Consider the following 19,284-nt stretch of genomic DNA (forward strand, 5'->3'; position numbering starts at 1 on the left):
GTGGAGGTCAATGGACTCCTCCACAACAACCTCCATAGATGTCCTATGGGCGCTCCCCTCCACCAACATGCCCAGGATTTCCAGGGGGGCCGACTGGACCACATGATGTTGTGGGGATGGCGTGGGTCGCCCTGCAGCCGACGACGGCCCAGCTTCATCCTCAACATCTGTGGATGACACAAAAAAAACACATGTTGGTGGACCCACACACTTGTCACATGTTCCCTTCCACCCCCACACATGCTACACACCATATAGGAGATAAAACACACTTACCTGTCCCCAACAGTGGAGTCGTATCCTGGGACGCCCTCCACCTGCTCCTGCGACAAACACCGAGCAATAATCTCCTCCTCCGGTGTTAAGCGCAATGGACAGGCTGGTCCTCCTCCCGTGCCACTGGCATGCTTGCGAATAAGGACCAATTTGTCCCGGACCCGACGCCGCATATCGTTGAGCTTTTTTTGGATATCATCCCAACTCCGCCTTTCATTGCCAATGGCAATAATGTCCAGGGTGATAGTCTCATAAATTGCCCTTCTTCTGGGCCGTACTCGTATTTTTCCGCTGGGCACCATGCAGGGCGGCGTCATATTTGGTCAGTGCCGCCAACATGACCTCCATCTCCGCTGCATTGAAATTGCGTTTCCTCTTTTTTTCCTTCTGAGGAGGTGCCATGTCACGTTCAAGCAAAATTACCTTGCTCAGGGGGGGAGAAAAGCCGGATGTAATTTTGCGCAGGACGGGCGCATGTCTGGGCGTATTTATGCGCTCGTCGTAAGCCGGTGGGCCGGCGTATCCCAGGAAGTAGGACGGGCGTAGTTGTGAGCATGCACACAGGGAAGCGATCGAACATCCACGAGACTGCGCATGCTCCGTCGACGATACGCCGGGCGTAATCCACTGCTCAACGGTCAGCCCATCATTTGCATAAGGGCACACCCACTTACACTTACGCAGGCTTGCGCCTTCACATTTCAAGTACGCCGCCGCAAAGTTACGCGCAAATGCCTGCTGAATACTATGCTAACCTCACACGATTACGCCGGCGTAGCACATATGAGATACGCTACGCCGGAATAAGGATGCGCCCATCTACCTGAATCTACCCCACTGAGTTCTAGATCCGGGCAACTTCCTGCGGCCATTTTTAGTTGCTTGATTTTTTGGGCATGAATGGGGCCCCCGTGTCCCGAGTTTTGCTTAAGGCCTCACAAAGCCTAGACCCGCCTCTGGTCCCGCGGATTCGATGTCTGCCGGGAGTCCCGCGATCGTCTCACGGAGAGGAAGAATGGGGAAATGCTGATGTAAACGAGGCATCTCCCCGTTCTTCCTAGTGACAGGACACTGATCACAGCTCCCTGTAATCGGGAGCAGCGATCAGTGTCTTGTCACACATAGCCCATCCCCCTACAGTTAGAACACATCCCTAGGACACACTTAACCCCTTCCCCCTACAGTTAGAACACATCCCTAGGACACACTTAACCCCTTCCCCCCTACAGTTAGAACACATCCCTAGGACACACTTAACCCCTTCCCCCCTACAGTTAGAGCACATCCCTAGGACACACTTAACCCCTTCCCCCCTACAGTTAGAACACATCCCTAGGACACACTTAACCCCTTCCCCCTAGAGTTAGAACACATCCCTAGGACACACTTATCCCCTCCCCCCTACAGTTAGAGCACATCCCTAGGACACACTTAACCCCTTCCCCCTACAGTTAGAACACATCCCTAGGACACACTTAACCCCTTCCCCCTAGAGTTAGAACACATCCCTAGGACACACTTAACCCCTTCCCCCCTAGAGTTAGAACACATCCCTAGGACACACTTAACCCCTTCCCCCTTACAGTTAGAACACATCCCTAGGACACACTTAACCCCTTCCCCCTACAGTTAGAAGCACTCCCTAGGACACACTTAACCCCTTCCCCCCTACAGTTAGAACACATCCCTAGGACACACTTAACCCCTTCCCCCCTACAGTTAGAACACAACCCCAGGACACACTTAACCCCTTCCCCCTTACAGTTAGAACACATCCCTAGGACACACTTAACCCCTTCCCCCCTACAGTTAGAACACATCCCCAGGACACACTTATCCCCTTCCCCCCTACAGTTAGAACACATCCCTAGGACACACTTAACCCCTTCCCTGCTAGTCACATTTACACAGTAATCCATGCATTTTTATAGCTGTATAAATGACAACGGTCCCAAAATGACGCCAAAAGTTTCCGCCATAATGTCGCAGTCGCAATAAAAATCGCAGATCGCCGTCATTACTAGTAAAAAAAATAAAAAAAATGCCATTTTGTAAACGCTATAACTTTTGCGCAAAGCAATCGATAAACGCTTATTGCGATTTTTTTTTACCAAAAATATGTAGAAGAATACGTTTCGGCCTAAACTGAGGAAAAATCGTTTTTTATATATTTTTGGGGATATTTATTATAGCAAAAAGTAAAAAATATTGCATTTTTTTTTCTTGAAATTGTCGCTCTATTTTTGTTTATAGCGCAAAAAAAAAAAACCGCAGAGGTGATCAAATACCACCAAAAGAAATCTCTATTTGTGGAGAAAAAAAGGACGTAAATTTTGTTTGCGAGCCACGTCGCACGACCGCGCAATTGTCTGTTAAAGCGACGGAGCGCAGAATCGCAAAAAAGGCTCTGGTCTTTGGGCAGCCAAATGGTTCCCGGGGCTTTACAAGCAGGAAATGCAGAGAACACAATGAAGGGAGACTGTAGAATGACTTCATGTTCAGTGCATGTCTCTGTGATAAGTCAGGAGGGGAATGACCTGTCATCTCACCTTTACCTGTCTACAGGGTCAGGGACCTCCCTGTGACCCCGCCTCCGACATTAACCCCTTCATCACCAGACAGGACTTCTCCGTCACTCCACAATTCTCACCCTCGCTCCGAATATCCTCTATACATCGTGGGCCGGATTCAGATAGCACTTACGCCGGCGTATCTCGAGATGCGCGGCGTAAGTGTAAATATGCGCCGTCGTATCTCTGCGCCGTACCCAGAAAGCCAGATACGCCTTAAAATAGGCTTCCTCCGACCGACGCAACTTTTTTACTCCGGCGTATCGTGGGCGCATAGTTACGCTGGGCGCATCTCCCCGCTTCCATTGTTTTCGTATTTAAATTATGCAAATGAGGGAGATACGCCGATTCAGAAACGTACGTTTGGCCGGCGCAGGCTACGCACGGTGCGCGTAAGTGAAAAGTCCGGCGCAAAGCTACCCCTCATAAAGCAGGTGTAACTTTGCACCAGACTTGCGCAGGTCAGCCGACGTGTGCGTCATTGACGTAAAGTCGTATTCAAGAACGACTTACGGAAACGACGTACCCGACGAAAAAACACGACGCGGACCCGACGCCATCCGTAACATGGCCTACGCGGGACTGGCGGAAATTTACTCCTCATATAGCAGGAGTAAGTTTCCGCTTACGCAAACGACGTTAGCGACGGTTACGCGACGCAAACTCGTTCGGGAATCGGCGTAGATCGATCATTTGCATACGCAAATGAGTCCTTCACGTAAATGCCATCTAGCGGCGGCCGGCGTCATTACATTTAAGATCCGCCAGTGTAAGTGACTTACAGATGGCGGATCTTAAGTGTATCTATGCGAAAATGATTCTAAGAATCAGTCGCATAGATACGCGGGCCAAAAAAGGGAGATACGATGGAGTATCCTGAGATACTCCATCATAACTTCTATGAGAATATGGCCCCTGGAAATGATGATCTCGTCAGCAGTGAGGGTCAGGTGGGTGGCTGGTCCTCCGCCTGTGCCACTGGCATGTCGATGCACCTTGCCCAGCTTCTCCCCTTCACAAGCCGCCGTAAGTCATTACATTTCTTTGTGATATCCTTGGTGCTCCGAGCCGTAACACCAAGGGCATTGACCCGGGCTGTGATTTCACGGACAATGCGATCCCGCTCCACCTTGCTGGTAGTGCCAGCCTGTGCCCCATATTTCTCCAGGCCCTCTATTATGACAGCCTTCTCAGCAGGGGAGAAATTCAGCTTCCTCTTTTTCTCCTCACCTGGTGCAGACATGGCACAAACACAAAACAAAAGTCCTAGCAGGAAGTAAAAATGCTTGGGTACTTTTGCACTTGACGGGCGCATGTCTGGGCGTATTTATGCACTGGGCGTAGGCAGTGGGCCGGCGTATCTTAGGGGGTTACGCCTGGCGCAGTTGTGCGCATGCGCAGAGGGTCCTAACAATCCCACGTCGTCACAGCGCATGCGCCGTCCAAGGTACGTCCGACTTATCTCTTTGCGACACGGTCGGACCATCATTTGCATGGGGTGACGCCCACTTACACTTACGCCGCCTTACGCCATCGAAAATACGTTCCGCTGGCTCATCTTGGCGAGTAATATCTTTATGAATACTGTACATGCCTCTCCGCGCTGGTCCGGCGTAGCGGAAATAAGATGCGCTACGCCAGCGGAAATATGCGCCAATGTATCTGAATCTAGCCCCCTAAATATAGAGCCACTTATCCAACTGTCCATCCAGAGCCTCTGGTTTATAGACCGGATACATCCTAACTATAGAACCATTTATCCAACTGTCCATCCAGAGCCTCTGGTTTATAGACCGGATACATCCTAAATATAGAGCCATTTATCCAACTGTCCCTCCAGAACCTCTGGCTTATAGACCCGATACATCCTAATTATAGAGCCATTTATCCAACTGTCCATCCAGAGCCTCTGGCTTATAGACCCGATACATCCTAATTATAGAGCCACTTATCCAACTGTCCATCCAGAGCCTCTGGTTTATAGACCGGATACATCCTAAATATAGAGCCATTTATCCAACTGTCCATCAAGAGCCTCTGGTTTATAGACCGGATACATCCTAAATATAGAGCCATTTATCCAACTGTCCCTCCAGAGCCTCTGGTTTATAGACCGGATACATCCTAAATATAGAGCCACTTATCCAACTGTCCATCCAGAGCCTCTGGTTTATAGACCGGATACATCCTAAATATAGAGCCACTTATCCAACTGTCCATCCAGAGCCTCTGGTTTATAGAAAGATACATCCTAAATATAGAGCCATTTATCCAACTGTCCCTCCAGAGCCTCTGGTTTATAGACCGGATACATCCTAAATATAGAGCCACTTATCCAACTGTCCATCCAGAGCCTCTGGTTTATAGACCGGATACATCCTAAATATAGAGCCATTTATCCAACTGTCCATCAAGAGCCTCTGGTTTATAGACCGGATACATCCTAAATATAGAGCCATTTATCCAACTGTCCCTCCAGAGCCTCTGGTTTATAGACCGGATACATCCTAAATATAGAGCCATTTATCCAACTGTCCCTCCAGAGCCTCTGGTTTATAGACCGGATACATCCTAAATATAGAGCCATTTATCCAACTGTCCATCCAGAGCCTCTGGTTTATAGACCGGATACATCCTAAATATAGAGCCACTTATCCAACTGTCCATCCAGAGCCTCTGGTTTATAGACCGGATACATCCTAAATATAGAACCATTTATCCAACTGTCCATCCAGAGCCTCTGGTTTATAGAAAGATACATCCTAAATATAGAGCCATTTATCCAACTGTCCCTCCAGAGCCTCTGGTTTATAGACCGGATACATCCTAAATATAGAGCCATTTATCCAACTGTCCCTCCAGAGCCTCTGGTTTATAGACGGGATACATACTAAATATAGAGCCATTTATCCAACTGTCCCTCCAGAGCCTCTGGTTTATAGACCGGATACATCCTAAATATAGAGCCATTTATCCAACTGTCCCTCCAGAGCCTCTGGTTTTGAGACCAGATACATCCTAAATATAGAACCACTTATCCAACTGTCCCTCCAGAGCCTCTGGTTTATAGACCGGATACATCCTAAATATAGAGCCATTTATCCAACTGTCCCTCCAGAGCCTCTGGTTTATAGACCGGATACATCCTAAATATAGAGCCACTTATCCAACTGTCCATCCAGAGCCTCTGGTTTATATACGGGATACATCCTAAATGCAGTAATTGGGGAGATCTGAGGGGTGAAGATGTAGGAATTGGGGTGAACTGAGGTCTGCGAAACACTTTTCTTTTATGTTCACTGGTAGGGATGAGCTTTATGTTCGGCTCGAACATTGGCTGTTCGCCCATTCGCCGAATAGCGGACAATTTGGGGTGTTCGCGGCAAATTCGAAAGCCTTTAAAAGTCTATGGGAGAAATCAAAAGTGGTAATTTTAAAGATTAAAATGCAAGTTATTGTAATAAAAAGTGTTTGGGGACCCGGGTCCTGCCCCAGGGGAGTGTTTGGGGACCCGGGTCCTGCCCCAGGGGAGTGTTTGAGGACCCGGGTCCTGCCCCAGGAGAGTGTTTGGGGACCCGGGTCCTGCCACAGGAGAGTGTTTGGGGACCCGGTCCTGCCCCAGGGGAGTGTTTGGGGACCCGGTCCTGCCCCAGGGAAGTGTTTGTGGGACCCGGTCCTGCCCCAGGGGAGTGTTTGGGGACCCAGTCCTGCCCCAGGGGAGTGTTTGGGGACCCGGGTCCTGCCCCAGGGGAGTGTTTGGGGACCCGGGTCCTGCCCCAGGAGAGTGTTTGGGGACCCGGGTCCTGCCCCAGGAGAGTGTTTGGGGACCCGGGTCCTGCCCCAGGAGAGTGTTTGGGGACCCGGGTCCTGCCCCAGGGGAGTGTTTGGGGACCCGGGTCCTGTCCCAGGGGAGTGTTTGGGGACCCGGGTCCTGTCCCAGGGGAGTGTTTGGGGACCCGGGTCCTGTCCCAGGGGAGTGTTTGGGGACCCGGGTCCTGTCCCAGGGGAGTGTTTGGGGACCCGACAATTCATTAAAGCCGCGAGTAGTTTTAAATATTTTTTTTTCCTTTAAAAATTACACTTTGTGCAGGGACAGTTCTAAACACGGGAAACTTGCACTACTTCACAGACATACTACAGACACCCCCCAGGTACAACATTTTAAGGAATATTTCACTTTTATTGTTTCACTTTAAGCATTATTAAATTCACTGCTCCCGAAAAAAAATGCAGTTTTTAAAACTTTTTTTGCATTGATACATGTCCCCTGGGGCAGGACCCGGATCCCCAAACACTCCCCTGGGGCAGGACCCGGGTCCCCAAACACTCCCCTGGGGCAGGACCCGGGTCCCCAAACACTCCCCTGGGGCAGGACCCGGGTCCCCAAACATTCCCCTGGGGCAGGACCCGGGTCCCCAAACACTCCCCTGGGGCAGGAAACGGGTCCCCAAACACTCCTCCTGGGGCAGGACCCGGGTCCCCAAACACTCCCCTGGGACAGGACCCGGGTCCCCAAACATTCCCCTGGGGCAGGACCCGGGTCCCCAAACACTCCCCTGACGCAGGCCCCGGGTCCCCAAACACTCCCCTGGGGCAGGACCCGGGTCCCCAAGTTTGATGTACTTTTGGAATAATCACTTTACCTAAATAAATAAATAAATTTCGTATTTTTTGAAGAACTTTCTCTTTCTGGCCTCGCGTTCCCCAATCACATTGATTGACAGCTGATGACACGGTCACCTCGGAATTCCTAAACATTGACTCTCCAGATCAATACCGGACCTCTTCTCTCCGAGAAGGACAAACCTCTGGCCCCCCCCACAGGTACACAGATAATGGACTCTGTTCTCATTGGTCAAATAAAAGCCAATGAACTTGGGGTCATTCCCGGGTGGAGGACACGCTGAGAGTTCCCTTGGTGTTCCGGCACTTCCAGGACTCACATTCTCATAACCCCCAGCCATGCGGAAGTCCCCGGGGACCCTCTGATGTGGAGCCTTGTGACCCTTCCGTCCATCATGGTGTCCGGGACCCCTTATCTTCTCCATGTCCTCCTCATTCTCTATCAGGTGCAGAGCAGCCTGGAGGAGACCTTCACTAATGGTGAGTCCTCTGGGGTCATACCTTGGGGTGACATACTGGGGGGAACTATAGTACCCGGGCACAGGGGGGCAGAGTTCAGCATGCTGGGGGGAACTATAGTACCTGGGAACAGGGGGGCAGAGTTCAGCATACTGGGGGGGGAACTATAGTACCTGGGAACAGGGGGGCAGAGCTCAGCATACTGGGGGGAACTATAGTACCTGGGCACAGGGGGGCAGAGTTCAGCATACTGGGGGGGACTCTAGTATCCGGGCACAGGGGGGCAGAATTCAGCATGCTGGGGGGAACTCTAGTACCTGGGAACAGGGGGGCAGAATTCAGTATGCTGGGGGGAACTATAGTACCTGGGCACAGGAGGGCAGAATTCAGCATGCTGGGGGGAACTATAGTACCTGGGCACAGGGGGGCAGAGTTCAGCATACTGGGGGGAACACTAGTACCGGGCACAGGGGGGCAGAGTTCAGCATGCTGGGGGGAACTATAGTACCTGGGCACAGGGGGGCAGAATTCAGCATGCTGGGGGGAACTCTAGTACCTGGGCACAGAAGGGCAGAATTCAGCATGCTGGGGGGAACTATAGTACCTGGGCACAGGGGGGCAGAGTTCAGCATGCTGGGGGGAACTATAGTACCTGGGCACAGGGGGGCAGAATTCAGCATGCTGGGGGAAACTATAGTACCTGGGCACAGGAGGGCAAAATTCAGCATGCTGGGGGGAACTATAGTACCTGGGCACAGGGGGGCAGAATTCAGCATGCTGGGGGGAACTATAGTACCTGGGCACAGGGGGGCAGAATTCAGCATGCTGGGGGGAACTATAGTACCTGGGCACAGGTGGGCAGAATTTAGCATGCTGGGGGGAACTCTAGTACCCGGGCACAGGGGGGCAGAGTTCAGCATACTGGGGGGAACTCTAGTACCTGGGCACAGGGGGGCAGAATTCAGCATGCTGGGGGGGAACTCTAGTACCTGGGCACAGGGGGGCAGAGTTCAGCATACTGGGGGGAACACTAGTATCCGGGCACAGGGGGGCAGAATTCAGCATGCTGGGGGGAACTATAGTACCTGTGCACAGGGGGGCAGAGTTCAGTATTCTGGGGGGAACTCTAGTACCCGGGCACAGGAGGGCAGAATTCAGCATGCTGGGGGGAACTATAGTACCTGGGCACAGGGGGGCAGAATTCAGCATGCTGGGGGGAACTCTAGTACCTGGGCACAGAAGGGCAGAATTCAGCATACTGGGGGGAACTATAGTACCTGTGCACAGGGGGGCAGAGTTCAGCATACTGGGGGGAACTATAGTACCTGGGCACAGGGGGGCAGAGTTCAGCATACTGGGGGGAACTCTAGTACCGGGCACAGGGGGGCAGAGTTCAGTATACTGGGGGGGGGGGAACTCTAGTACCTGGGCACAGGGGGGCAGAGTTTAGCATACTGGGGGGAACTCTAGTACCTGGGCACAGGGGGGCAGAGTTCAGCATACTGGGGGGAACTCTAGTACCTGGGCACAGGAGGGCAGAGTTCAGCATACTGGGGGGAACTCTAGTACCGGGCACAGGAGGGCAGAATTCAGCATGCTGGGGGGAACTATAGTACCTGGGCACAGGGGGGCAGAATTCAGCATACTGGGGGGGGGGGGGGGGACTCTAGTACCTGGGCACAGACGTAAATATTATGTATTGCGTCATGAAGGGAGCATCTGATGGCAGAGAGAAGACAAGGTAGGTGCCCATTGGAGGGGCGGGGATATTTACTGATGACCCCTTCATATTGTCTCTTCCATATTGGGATAAAGAGGGAGAACCCCCGGCTGGGGCAGGATAGAGACCGCAGAGTGCTGGGAGTACCTACACTAGATTGTCAAAGTATTAGGACGTCTGCCATTACACACACACAGGGCCGGCCCTACCATGGGACCAGATGGTACCAATGTACCAGGCGGCACTTTCGGGGGGGGCGGCAAATTGCCGCCCGCCTGCCCGCCATCACCGCTCCGCCCGCCATACTGAGGCAAATTGCATCCTTGCCAACCGTACTTGGTGCTTGTGGAAATCCGTTATGGGCACGGGTGCTCGTAAAAAAGATGGCCGCGAACCGACCATGCAACTGCGCATGCGCCGTTCGGCCGGGTAGACGATCGGGACGGGAGTGCGGTCGCTACAGTGGCTCGTGCAGTGCATCGCCATTGTAGGACTCGGCCGAGCAGGGAGGAGGAGGAGGAAGAGGGGGGAGTAAAACTGGGGGGGGGGGATATGAAGTGAGAGGAGGACTGCACTGAAGTGGCCATGGCATGCAGGGGAGGGACAGAGACTGATGTGCTCTAAAGGGGATCCTAGAAATGAGTCAAGAGTGGGAGCGCCAGGATGGAGGTTGTGGGAAGGAACAGATGTGTGGACAGGTCCTCTATATACTCCTATATACATGTATAGAGCCATGACAGGTCCTCTTTATACTCCTATATACATGTATAGAGCCATGACAGGTCCTCTTTATACTCCTATATACATGTATAGAGCCATGACAGGTCCTCTTTATACTCCTATATACATGTATAGAGCCATGACAGGTCCTCTTTATACTCCTATATACATGTATAGAGCCATGACAGGTCCACTTTATACTTCTACATACATGTATAGAGCCATGACAGGTCCTCTTTATACTCCTATATACATGTATAGAGCCATGACAGGTCCTCTATATACTCCTATATACATGTATAGAGCCATGACAGGTCCTCTGTATACTTCTACATACATGTATAGAGCCATGACAGGTCCTCTTTATACTCCTATATACATGTATAGAGCCATGACAGGTCCTCTTTATACTCCTATACATGTATAGAGCCATGACAGGTCCTCTTTATACTCCTATATACATGTATAGAGTCATGACAGGTCCTCTTTATACTCCTATATACATGTATAGAGCCATGACAGGTCCTCTATATACTCCTATATACATCTATAGAGCCATGACAGGTTCTCTTTATACTCCTATATACATGTATAGAGCCATGACGGGTCCTCTTTATACTCCTACATACATGTATAGAGCCATGACAGGTCCTCTTTATACTCCTATATACATGTATAGAGCCATGACAGGTCCTCTTTATACTCCTGGATACATGTATAGAGCCATGACAGGTCCTCTTTATACTCCTATATACATGTATAGAGCCATGACAGGTCCTCTTTATACTCCTATATACATGTATAGAGCCATGACAGGTCCTCTTTATACTAATATATACATGTATAGAGCCATGACAGGTCCTCTTTATACTCCTATATACATGTATAGAGCCATGACAGGTCCTCTTTATACTCCTATACATGTATAGAGCCATGACAGGTCCTCTTTATACTTCTACATACATGTATAGAGCCATGACAGGTCCTCTTTATACTCCTATATACATGTATAGAGCCATGACAGGTCCTCTTTATACTCCTATACATGTATAGAGCCATGACAGGTCCTCTTTATACTCCTATATACATGTATAGAGCCATGATAGGTCCTCTTTATACTCCTATATACATGTATAGAGCCATGACAGGTCCCCTTTATACTCCTATATACATGTATAGAGCCATGACAGGTCCTCTTTATACTCCTATATACATGTATAGAGCCATGACAGGTCCTCTTTATACTCCTATATACATGTATAGAGCCATGACAGGTCCTCTTTATACTCCTATATACATGTATAGAGCCATGACAGGTCCTCTTTATACTCCTATATACATGTATAGAGCCATGACAGGTCCTCTTTATACTCCTATATACATGTATAGAGCCATGACAGGTCCTCTTTATACTCCTATATACATGTATAGAGCCATGACAGGTCCTCTTTATACTCCTATATACATGTATAGAGCCATGACAGGTCCTCTTTATACTCCTATACATGTATAGAGCCATGACAGGTCCTCTTTATACTCCTATATACATGTATAGAGACATGACAGGTCCTCTTTATACTCCTATATACATGTATAGAGCCATGACAGGTCCTCTATATACTCCTATATACATCTATAGAGCCATGACAGGTTCTCTTTATACTCCTATATACATGTATAGAGCCATGACGGGTCCTCTTTATACTCCTACATACATGTATAGAGCCATGACAGGTCCTCTTTATACTCCTATATACATGTATAGAGCCATGACAGGTCCTCTTTATACTCCTATATACATGTATAGAGCCATGACAGGTCCTCTTTATACTCCTGGATACATGTATAGAGCCATGACAGGTCCTCTTTATACTCCTATATACATGTATAGAGCCATGACAGGTCCTCTTTATACTCCTATATACATGTATAGAGCCATGACAGGTCCTCTTTATACTCCTATATACATCTATAGAGCCATGACAGGTTCTCTTTATACTCCTATATACATGTATAGAGCCATGACGGGTCCTCTTTATACTCCTACATACATGTATAGAGCCATGACAGGTCCTCTTTATACTCCTATACATGTATAGAGCCATGACAGGTCCTCTTTATACTCCTATATACATGTATAGAGCCATGACAGGCCCTCTTTATACTCCTATATACATGTATAGAGCCATGATAGGTCCTCTTTATACTCCTATATACATGTATAGAGCCATGACAGGTCCTCTTTATACTCCTATATACATGTATAGAGCCATGACAGGTCCTCTTTATACTCCTATATACATGTATAGAGCCATGACAGGTCCTCTATATACTCCTATATACATGTATAGAGCCATGACAGGTCCTCTTTATACTCCTATATACATGTATAGAGACATGACAGGTCCTCTTTATACTCCTATATACATGTATAGAGCCATGACAGGTCCTCTTTATACTCCTATATACATGTATAGAGCCATGACAGGTCCTCTTTATACTCCTATATACATGTATAGAGCCATGACAGGTCCTCTTTATACTCCTATATACATGTATAGAGCCATGACAGGTCCTCTTTATACTCCTATATACATGTATAGAGCCATGACAGGTCCTCTTTATACTCCTATATACATGTATAGAGCCATGACAGGTCCTCTTTATACTCCTATACATGTATAGAGCCATGACAGGTCCTCTTTATACTCCTATATACATGTATAGAGTCATGACAGGTCCTCTTTATACTCCTATATACATGTATAGAGCCATGACAGGTCCTCTATATACTCCTATATACATCTATAGAGCCATGACAGGTTCTCTTTATACTCCTATATACATGTATAGAGCCATGACGGGTCCTCTTTATACTCCTACATACATGTATAGAGCCATGACAGGTCCTCTTTATACTCCTATATACATGTATAGAGCCATGACAGGTCCTCTTTATACTCCTGGATACATGTATAGAGCCATGACAGGTCCTCTTTATACTCCTATATACATGTATAGAGCCATGACAGGTCCTCTTTATACTCCTATATACATGTATAGAGCCATGACAGGTCCTCTTTATACTCCTATATACATCTATAGAGCCATGACAGGTTCTCTTTATACTCCTATATACATGTATAGAGCCATGACGGGTCCTCTTTATACTCCTACATACATGTATAGAGCCATGACAGGTCCTCTTTATACTCCTATACATGTATAGAGCCATGACAGGTCCTCTTTATACTCCTATATACATGTATAGAGCCATGACAGGTCCTCTTTATACTCCTATATACATGTATAGAGCCATGACAGGTCCTCTTTATACTCCTATATACATGTATAGAGCCATGACAGGTCCTCTATATACTCCTATATACATGTATAGAGCCATGACAGGTCCTCTTTATACTCCTATATACATGTATAGAGACATGACAGGTCCTCTTTATACTCCTATATACATGTATAGAGCCATGACAGGTCCCCTTTATACTCCTATATACATGTATAGAGCCATGACAGGTCCTCTTTATACTCCTATATACATGTATAGAGCCATGACAGGTCCTCTTTATACTCCTATATACATGTATAGAGCCATGACAGGTCCTCTTTATACTCCTATACATGTATAGAGCCATGACAGGTCCTCTTTATACTCCTATACATGTATAGAGCCATGACAGGTCCTCTTTATACTCCTATACATGTATAGAGCCATGACAGGTCCTCTTTATACTCCTATATACATGTATAGAGCCATGACAGGTCCTCTTTATACTCCTATATACATGTATAGAGCCATGACAGGCCCTCTTTATACTCCTATATACATGTATAGAGACATGACAGGTCCTCTTTATACTCCTATATACATGTATAGAGCCATGACAGGCCCTCTTTATACTCCTATATACATGTATAGAGACATGACAGGTCCTCTTTATACTCCTATATACATGTATAGAGACATGACAGGTCCTCTTTATACTCCTATATACATGTATAGAGCCATGATAGGTCCTCTTTATACTCCTATATACATGTATAGAGACATGGCAGGTCCTCTTTATACTCCTACATACATGTATAGAGCCATGACAGGTCCCCTTTATACTCCTATATACATGTATAGAGCCATGACAGGTCCTCTTTATACTCCTATATACATGTATAGAGCCATGACAGGTCCTCTTTATACTCCTTTATACATGTATAGAGCCATGACAGGTCCTCTTTATATTCCTATATACATGTATAGAGCCATGACAGGTCCTCTTTATACTCCTATACATGTATAGAGCCATGACAGGTCCTCTTTATACTAATATATACATGTATAGAGCCATGACAGGTCCTCTTTATACTAATATATACATGTATAGAGCCATGACAGGTCCTCTTTATACTTCTATATACATGTATAGAGCCATGACAGGTCCTCTTTATACTCCTATATACATGTATAGAGCCATGACAGGTCCTCTTTATACTCCTATATACATGTATAGAGCCATGACAGGTCCTCTTTATACTCCTATATACATGTATAGAGCCATGACAGGTCCTCTTTATACTCCTATATACATGTATAGAGCTATGACAGGTCCTCTTTATACTCCTATATACATGTATAGAGCCATGACAGGTCCTCTTTATACTCCTATATACATGTATAGAGCCATGACAGGTCCTCTTTATACTCCTATACATGTATAGAGCCATGACAGGTCCTCTTTATACTAATATATACATGTATAGAGCCATGACAGGTCCTCTTTATACTAATATATACATGTATAGAGCCATGACAGGTCCTCTTTATACTTCTATATACATGTATAGAGCCATGACAGGTCCTCTTTATACTCCTATATACATGTATAGAGCCATGACAGGTCCTCTTTATACTTCTATATACATGTATAGAGCCATGACAGGTCCTCTTTAGTTATCATCAGAGATGTATTATGGCCTAGGCCGACAAGGCCCAGGCCTAGGGCGGCACTTTGCGGGGGGCGGCAAAAAGGCGAGCCCCCGTCCTCCCGCACGGAGAGCCGCACAGCTGAATCCTGGAGTTCAGTGCCGAAGCGTGCAGTTGCACTGAACTCCAGGATTCAGCTGTGCGGCTCTCCGTGCAGGAGGAGGGGGGTTCGCGGGGGGGCATTTTTCCGCCGCTCCCCGCAAAGTGGCGCGGTCACCCGGGACATCTGGCGCCCGGGATCCCGCAGCGTCATTCGGCTACGGTGCAGCCGTCCCTCTCTCTCCACTGACTGCAATACACAGTCACACTTCGGCTCCTCCCCCCCTTTTGGCTCAATGTGTACACAGCCAGGAGGAGGAGCCGAGGAGAGACACGACTTAGGCCCCGTACACACGGCCGAGAAACTCGACGAGCAAAACACATCGTTTCCTTGTGAAGCCGCCGAGGGTCTCGGCGAGACAAGTTTCCCCATTGACTAACGAGGAAATAGAGAACATGGGCCCAGATTCAGGTAGATCCGCGCAATATTTGCGTGGGCAAAGGGCAACGATTTTTGCTCTGCGCCCACGCAAATATTGCGCTTTGCCCGCGATTCACGGAGCAGTAGCTCCGTAAATTGCGCGGGCGCTATGCTAAATAGCCCGGCGTAAGGGCGCCTAATGTAAATGATCCCGCCGGGGGCGGGAATCATTTAAATTAGGCGCGCTCCCATGCCGAGCGAACAGCTTACGTAAACGACGTGAAATTTAAATTTCACGAGCGGGAAGGGCGGCTATACTTTAGCATTGGCTGCCCCTGCTATAGCAGGAGCAACCTTGCGCTAAAGTCGCCGTACGGAAACTCCGTACCTTGCGTGCACAGGGCCCGCGCAACTTTTGTGAATCGGTGGTAGTATGCAATTTGCATACTATACGCCGATCACAATGGCCGCGCCCCCTAGCGGACAACGCAAGAATGCAGCCTGAGATATGAAGGCATAAGGAGGCTTATGTCTGTCATATCCTAGGCTGCAGTCCGCTTAGCGATGTTCCTGAATCAGGGGCATTCGCTACGCGGGAGCAAAACAGCTATTGCGCCGCGCAACCTATGGTTGCGCGGGCGCAATAGCGTCTTGAATCTGGGCCAAGTTCTCTATTTGGCCCGACGAGTTACTCGTCAGTTTCCTCGGCCGAAAGTGTACACGCGGCCGGTTTCCTCGGCACAATATGTCTCCCATCGAGTTTCTGGCTGAATTCTGCCGAGAAACTCGGTCGTGTGTACGGGGCCTGAGAGAGCCGTGTTGCACAGTAACCAGGAGGCAAGGGGGGGGGGGGGGGGGCAGATACGAGGTGAACGAATGAAGTGATGGGAGAGCAGAGGGTGGTATGGGGATATGTGCTGGGGAGTGATTTGAGAGGAAAGATGATATGGGGGGTCCGTTTCCCCCCCTCCCCACTAGCACATATCATCTTCCCTCTCAAATCACTCCCCAGCACATATCCCCATACCACCCTCTCCCCCCCAAATTAAAAGATGCTCTGTCCCCCTGTGCTCTTCCCACCCTGTGCTCTTCCCACCCTGTGCTCTTCCCACCCTGTGCTCTTCCCACCCTGTGCTCTTCCCACCCTGTCCCCCTGTGCTCATGCCACCCTGTCCCCCTGTGCTCATGCCACCCTGTCCCCTTGTGCTCATGCCACCCTGTCCCCTTGTGCTCATCCCACCCTGTGCTCTTCCCACCCTGTGCTCATCTCATCCCACCCTGTGCTCTTCCCACCCTGTCCCCCTGTGCTCATGCCACCCTGTCCCCTTGTGCTCATGCCACCCTGTCCCCCTGTGCTCATCCCACCCTGTGCTCTTCCCACCCTGTGCTCATCTCATCCCACCCTGTGCTCTTCCCACCCTGTCCCCCTGTGCTCATGCCACCCTGTCCCCTTGTGCTCATGCCACCCTGTCCCCCTGTGCTCATCCCACCCTGTGCTCATCCCATCCCACCCTGTCCTCATGCCACCCTGTCCCCCTGCCACCCTGTGCTCATGCCATCCTGTCCCCCTGTGCTCATGCCACCCTGTTCCCCTGTGCTCATCCCATCCCACCCTGTGCTCTTCCCACCCTGTGCTCTTCCCACCCTGTGCTCTTCCCACCCTGTCCCCCTGTGCTCATGCCACCCTGTCCCCTTGTGCTCATGCCACCCTGTCCCCCTGTGCTCATCCCACCCTGTGCTCATCCCATCCCACCCTGTGCTCATCTCATCCCACCCTGTGCTCTTCCCACCCTGTGCTCTTCCCACCCTGTGCTCTTCCCACCCTGTGCTCATCCCACCCTGTGCTCTTCCCACCCTGTGCTCTTCCCACCCTGTGCTCATCTCATCCCACCCTGTGCTCATCTCATCTCACCCTGTGCTCATGCCACCCTGTCCCCCTGTGCTCATGCCACCCTGTCCCCCTGTGCTCATGCCACCCTGTCCCCTTGTGCTCATGCCACCCTGTCCCCCTGTGCTCATCCCACCCTGTGCTCATCTCATCCCACCCTGTGCTCATCCCACCCTGTGCTCATCCCACCCTGTGCTCATCCCATCCCACCCTGTGCTCATCCCACCCTGTGCTCATCTTATCTCACCCTGTGCTCATCCCACCCTGTCCCCCTGTGCTCATGCCACCCTGTCCCCCTGTGCTCATGCCACCCTGTCCCCCTGTGCTCATGCCACCCTGTGCTCATCCCATCCCACCCTGTGCTCATCCCATCCTGTGCTCATCCCATCCCACCCTGTGCTCATCCCACCCTGTGCTCATCCCATCCCACCCTGTGCTCATCCCACCCTGTCCCCCTGTGCTCATGCCACCCTGTCCCCCTGTGCTCATCCCACCCTGTGCTCATCCCATCCCACCCTGTGCTCATCTCATCCCACCCTGTGCTCATCTCATCCCACCCTGTGCTCATCTCATCCCACCCTGTGCTCATCCCACCCTGTGCTCATCCCATCCCACCCTGTGCTCATCCCACCCTGTGCTCATCTTATCTCACCCTGTGCTCATCCCACCCTGTCCCCCTGTGCTCATGCCACCCTGTCCCCCTGTGCTCATGCCACCCTGTCCCCCTGTGCTCATGCCACCCTGTGCTCATCCCATCCCACCCTGTGCTCATCCCATCCTGTGCTCATCCCATCCCACCCTGTGCTCATCCCACCCTGTGCTCATCCCATCCCACCCTGTGCTCATCCCACCCTGTCCCCCTGTGCTCATGCCACCCTGTCCCCCTGTGCTCATGCCACCCTGTCCCCCTGTGCTCATGCCACCCTGTGCTCATCCCATCCCACCCTGTGCTCATCCCATCCTGTGCTCATCCCATCCCACCCTGTGCTCATCCCACCCTGTGCTCATCCCACCCTGTCCCCTGTGCTCATGCCACCCTGTCCCCCTGTGCTCATGCCACCCTGTGCTCATCCCATCCCACCCTGTGCTCATCCCATCCCACCCTGTGCTCATCCCACCCTGTGCTCATCCCATCCCACCCTGTGCTCATCCCACCCTGTCCCCCTGTGCTCATGCCACCCTGTCCCCCTGTGCTCATGCCACCCTGTCCCCCTGTGCTCATGCCACCCTGTGCTCATCCCATCCCACCCTGTGCTCATCCCATCCTGTGCTCATCCCATCCCACCCTGTGCTCATCCCACCCTGTGCTCATCCCACCCTGTCCCCTGTGCTCATGCCACCCTGTCCCCCTGTGCTCATGCCACCCTGTGCTCATCCCATCCCACCCTGTGCTCATCCCATCCTGTGCTCATCCCATCCCACCCTGTGCTCATCCCACCCTGTGCTCATCCCATCCCACCCTGTGCTCATCCCACCCTGTCCCCCTGTGCTCATGCCACCCTGTCCTCATGCCACCCTGTCCCCCTGCCACCCTGTGCTCATGCCATCATGTCCCCCTGCCACCCTGTGCTC

General features: G+C 50.3%; 1 protein-coding gene across 1 annotated transcript in view; it reads left to right on the forward strand.

Annotated features, from left to right (window-relative positions):
* Positions 1–7,731: 7,731 nt before the first annotated feature.
* Positions 7,732–19,284, forward strand: part of LOC120941391 (mucin-2-like) — a 38,937-nt gene continuing 27,384 nt past the window's right edge. The window contains exon 1 of the mRNA XM_040354731.1: positions 7,732–7,949. Coding sequence (XP_040210665.1) covers positions 7,835–7,949 — 115 coding nt within the window. The 5' untranslated portion in view covers positions 7,732–7,834. The remainder of the gene's footprint in view (positions 7,950–19,284) is intronic.

The sequence above is a fragment of the Rana temporaria genome, chromosome 5 (assembly GCF_905171775.1).
Source record: "Rana temporaria chromosome 5, aRanTem1.1, whole genome shotgun sequence".
Classification (NCBI taxonomy): Eukaryota; Metazoa; Chordata; class Amphibia; order Anura; family Ranidae; genus Rana; species Rana temporaria.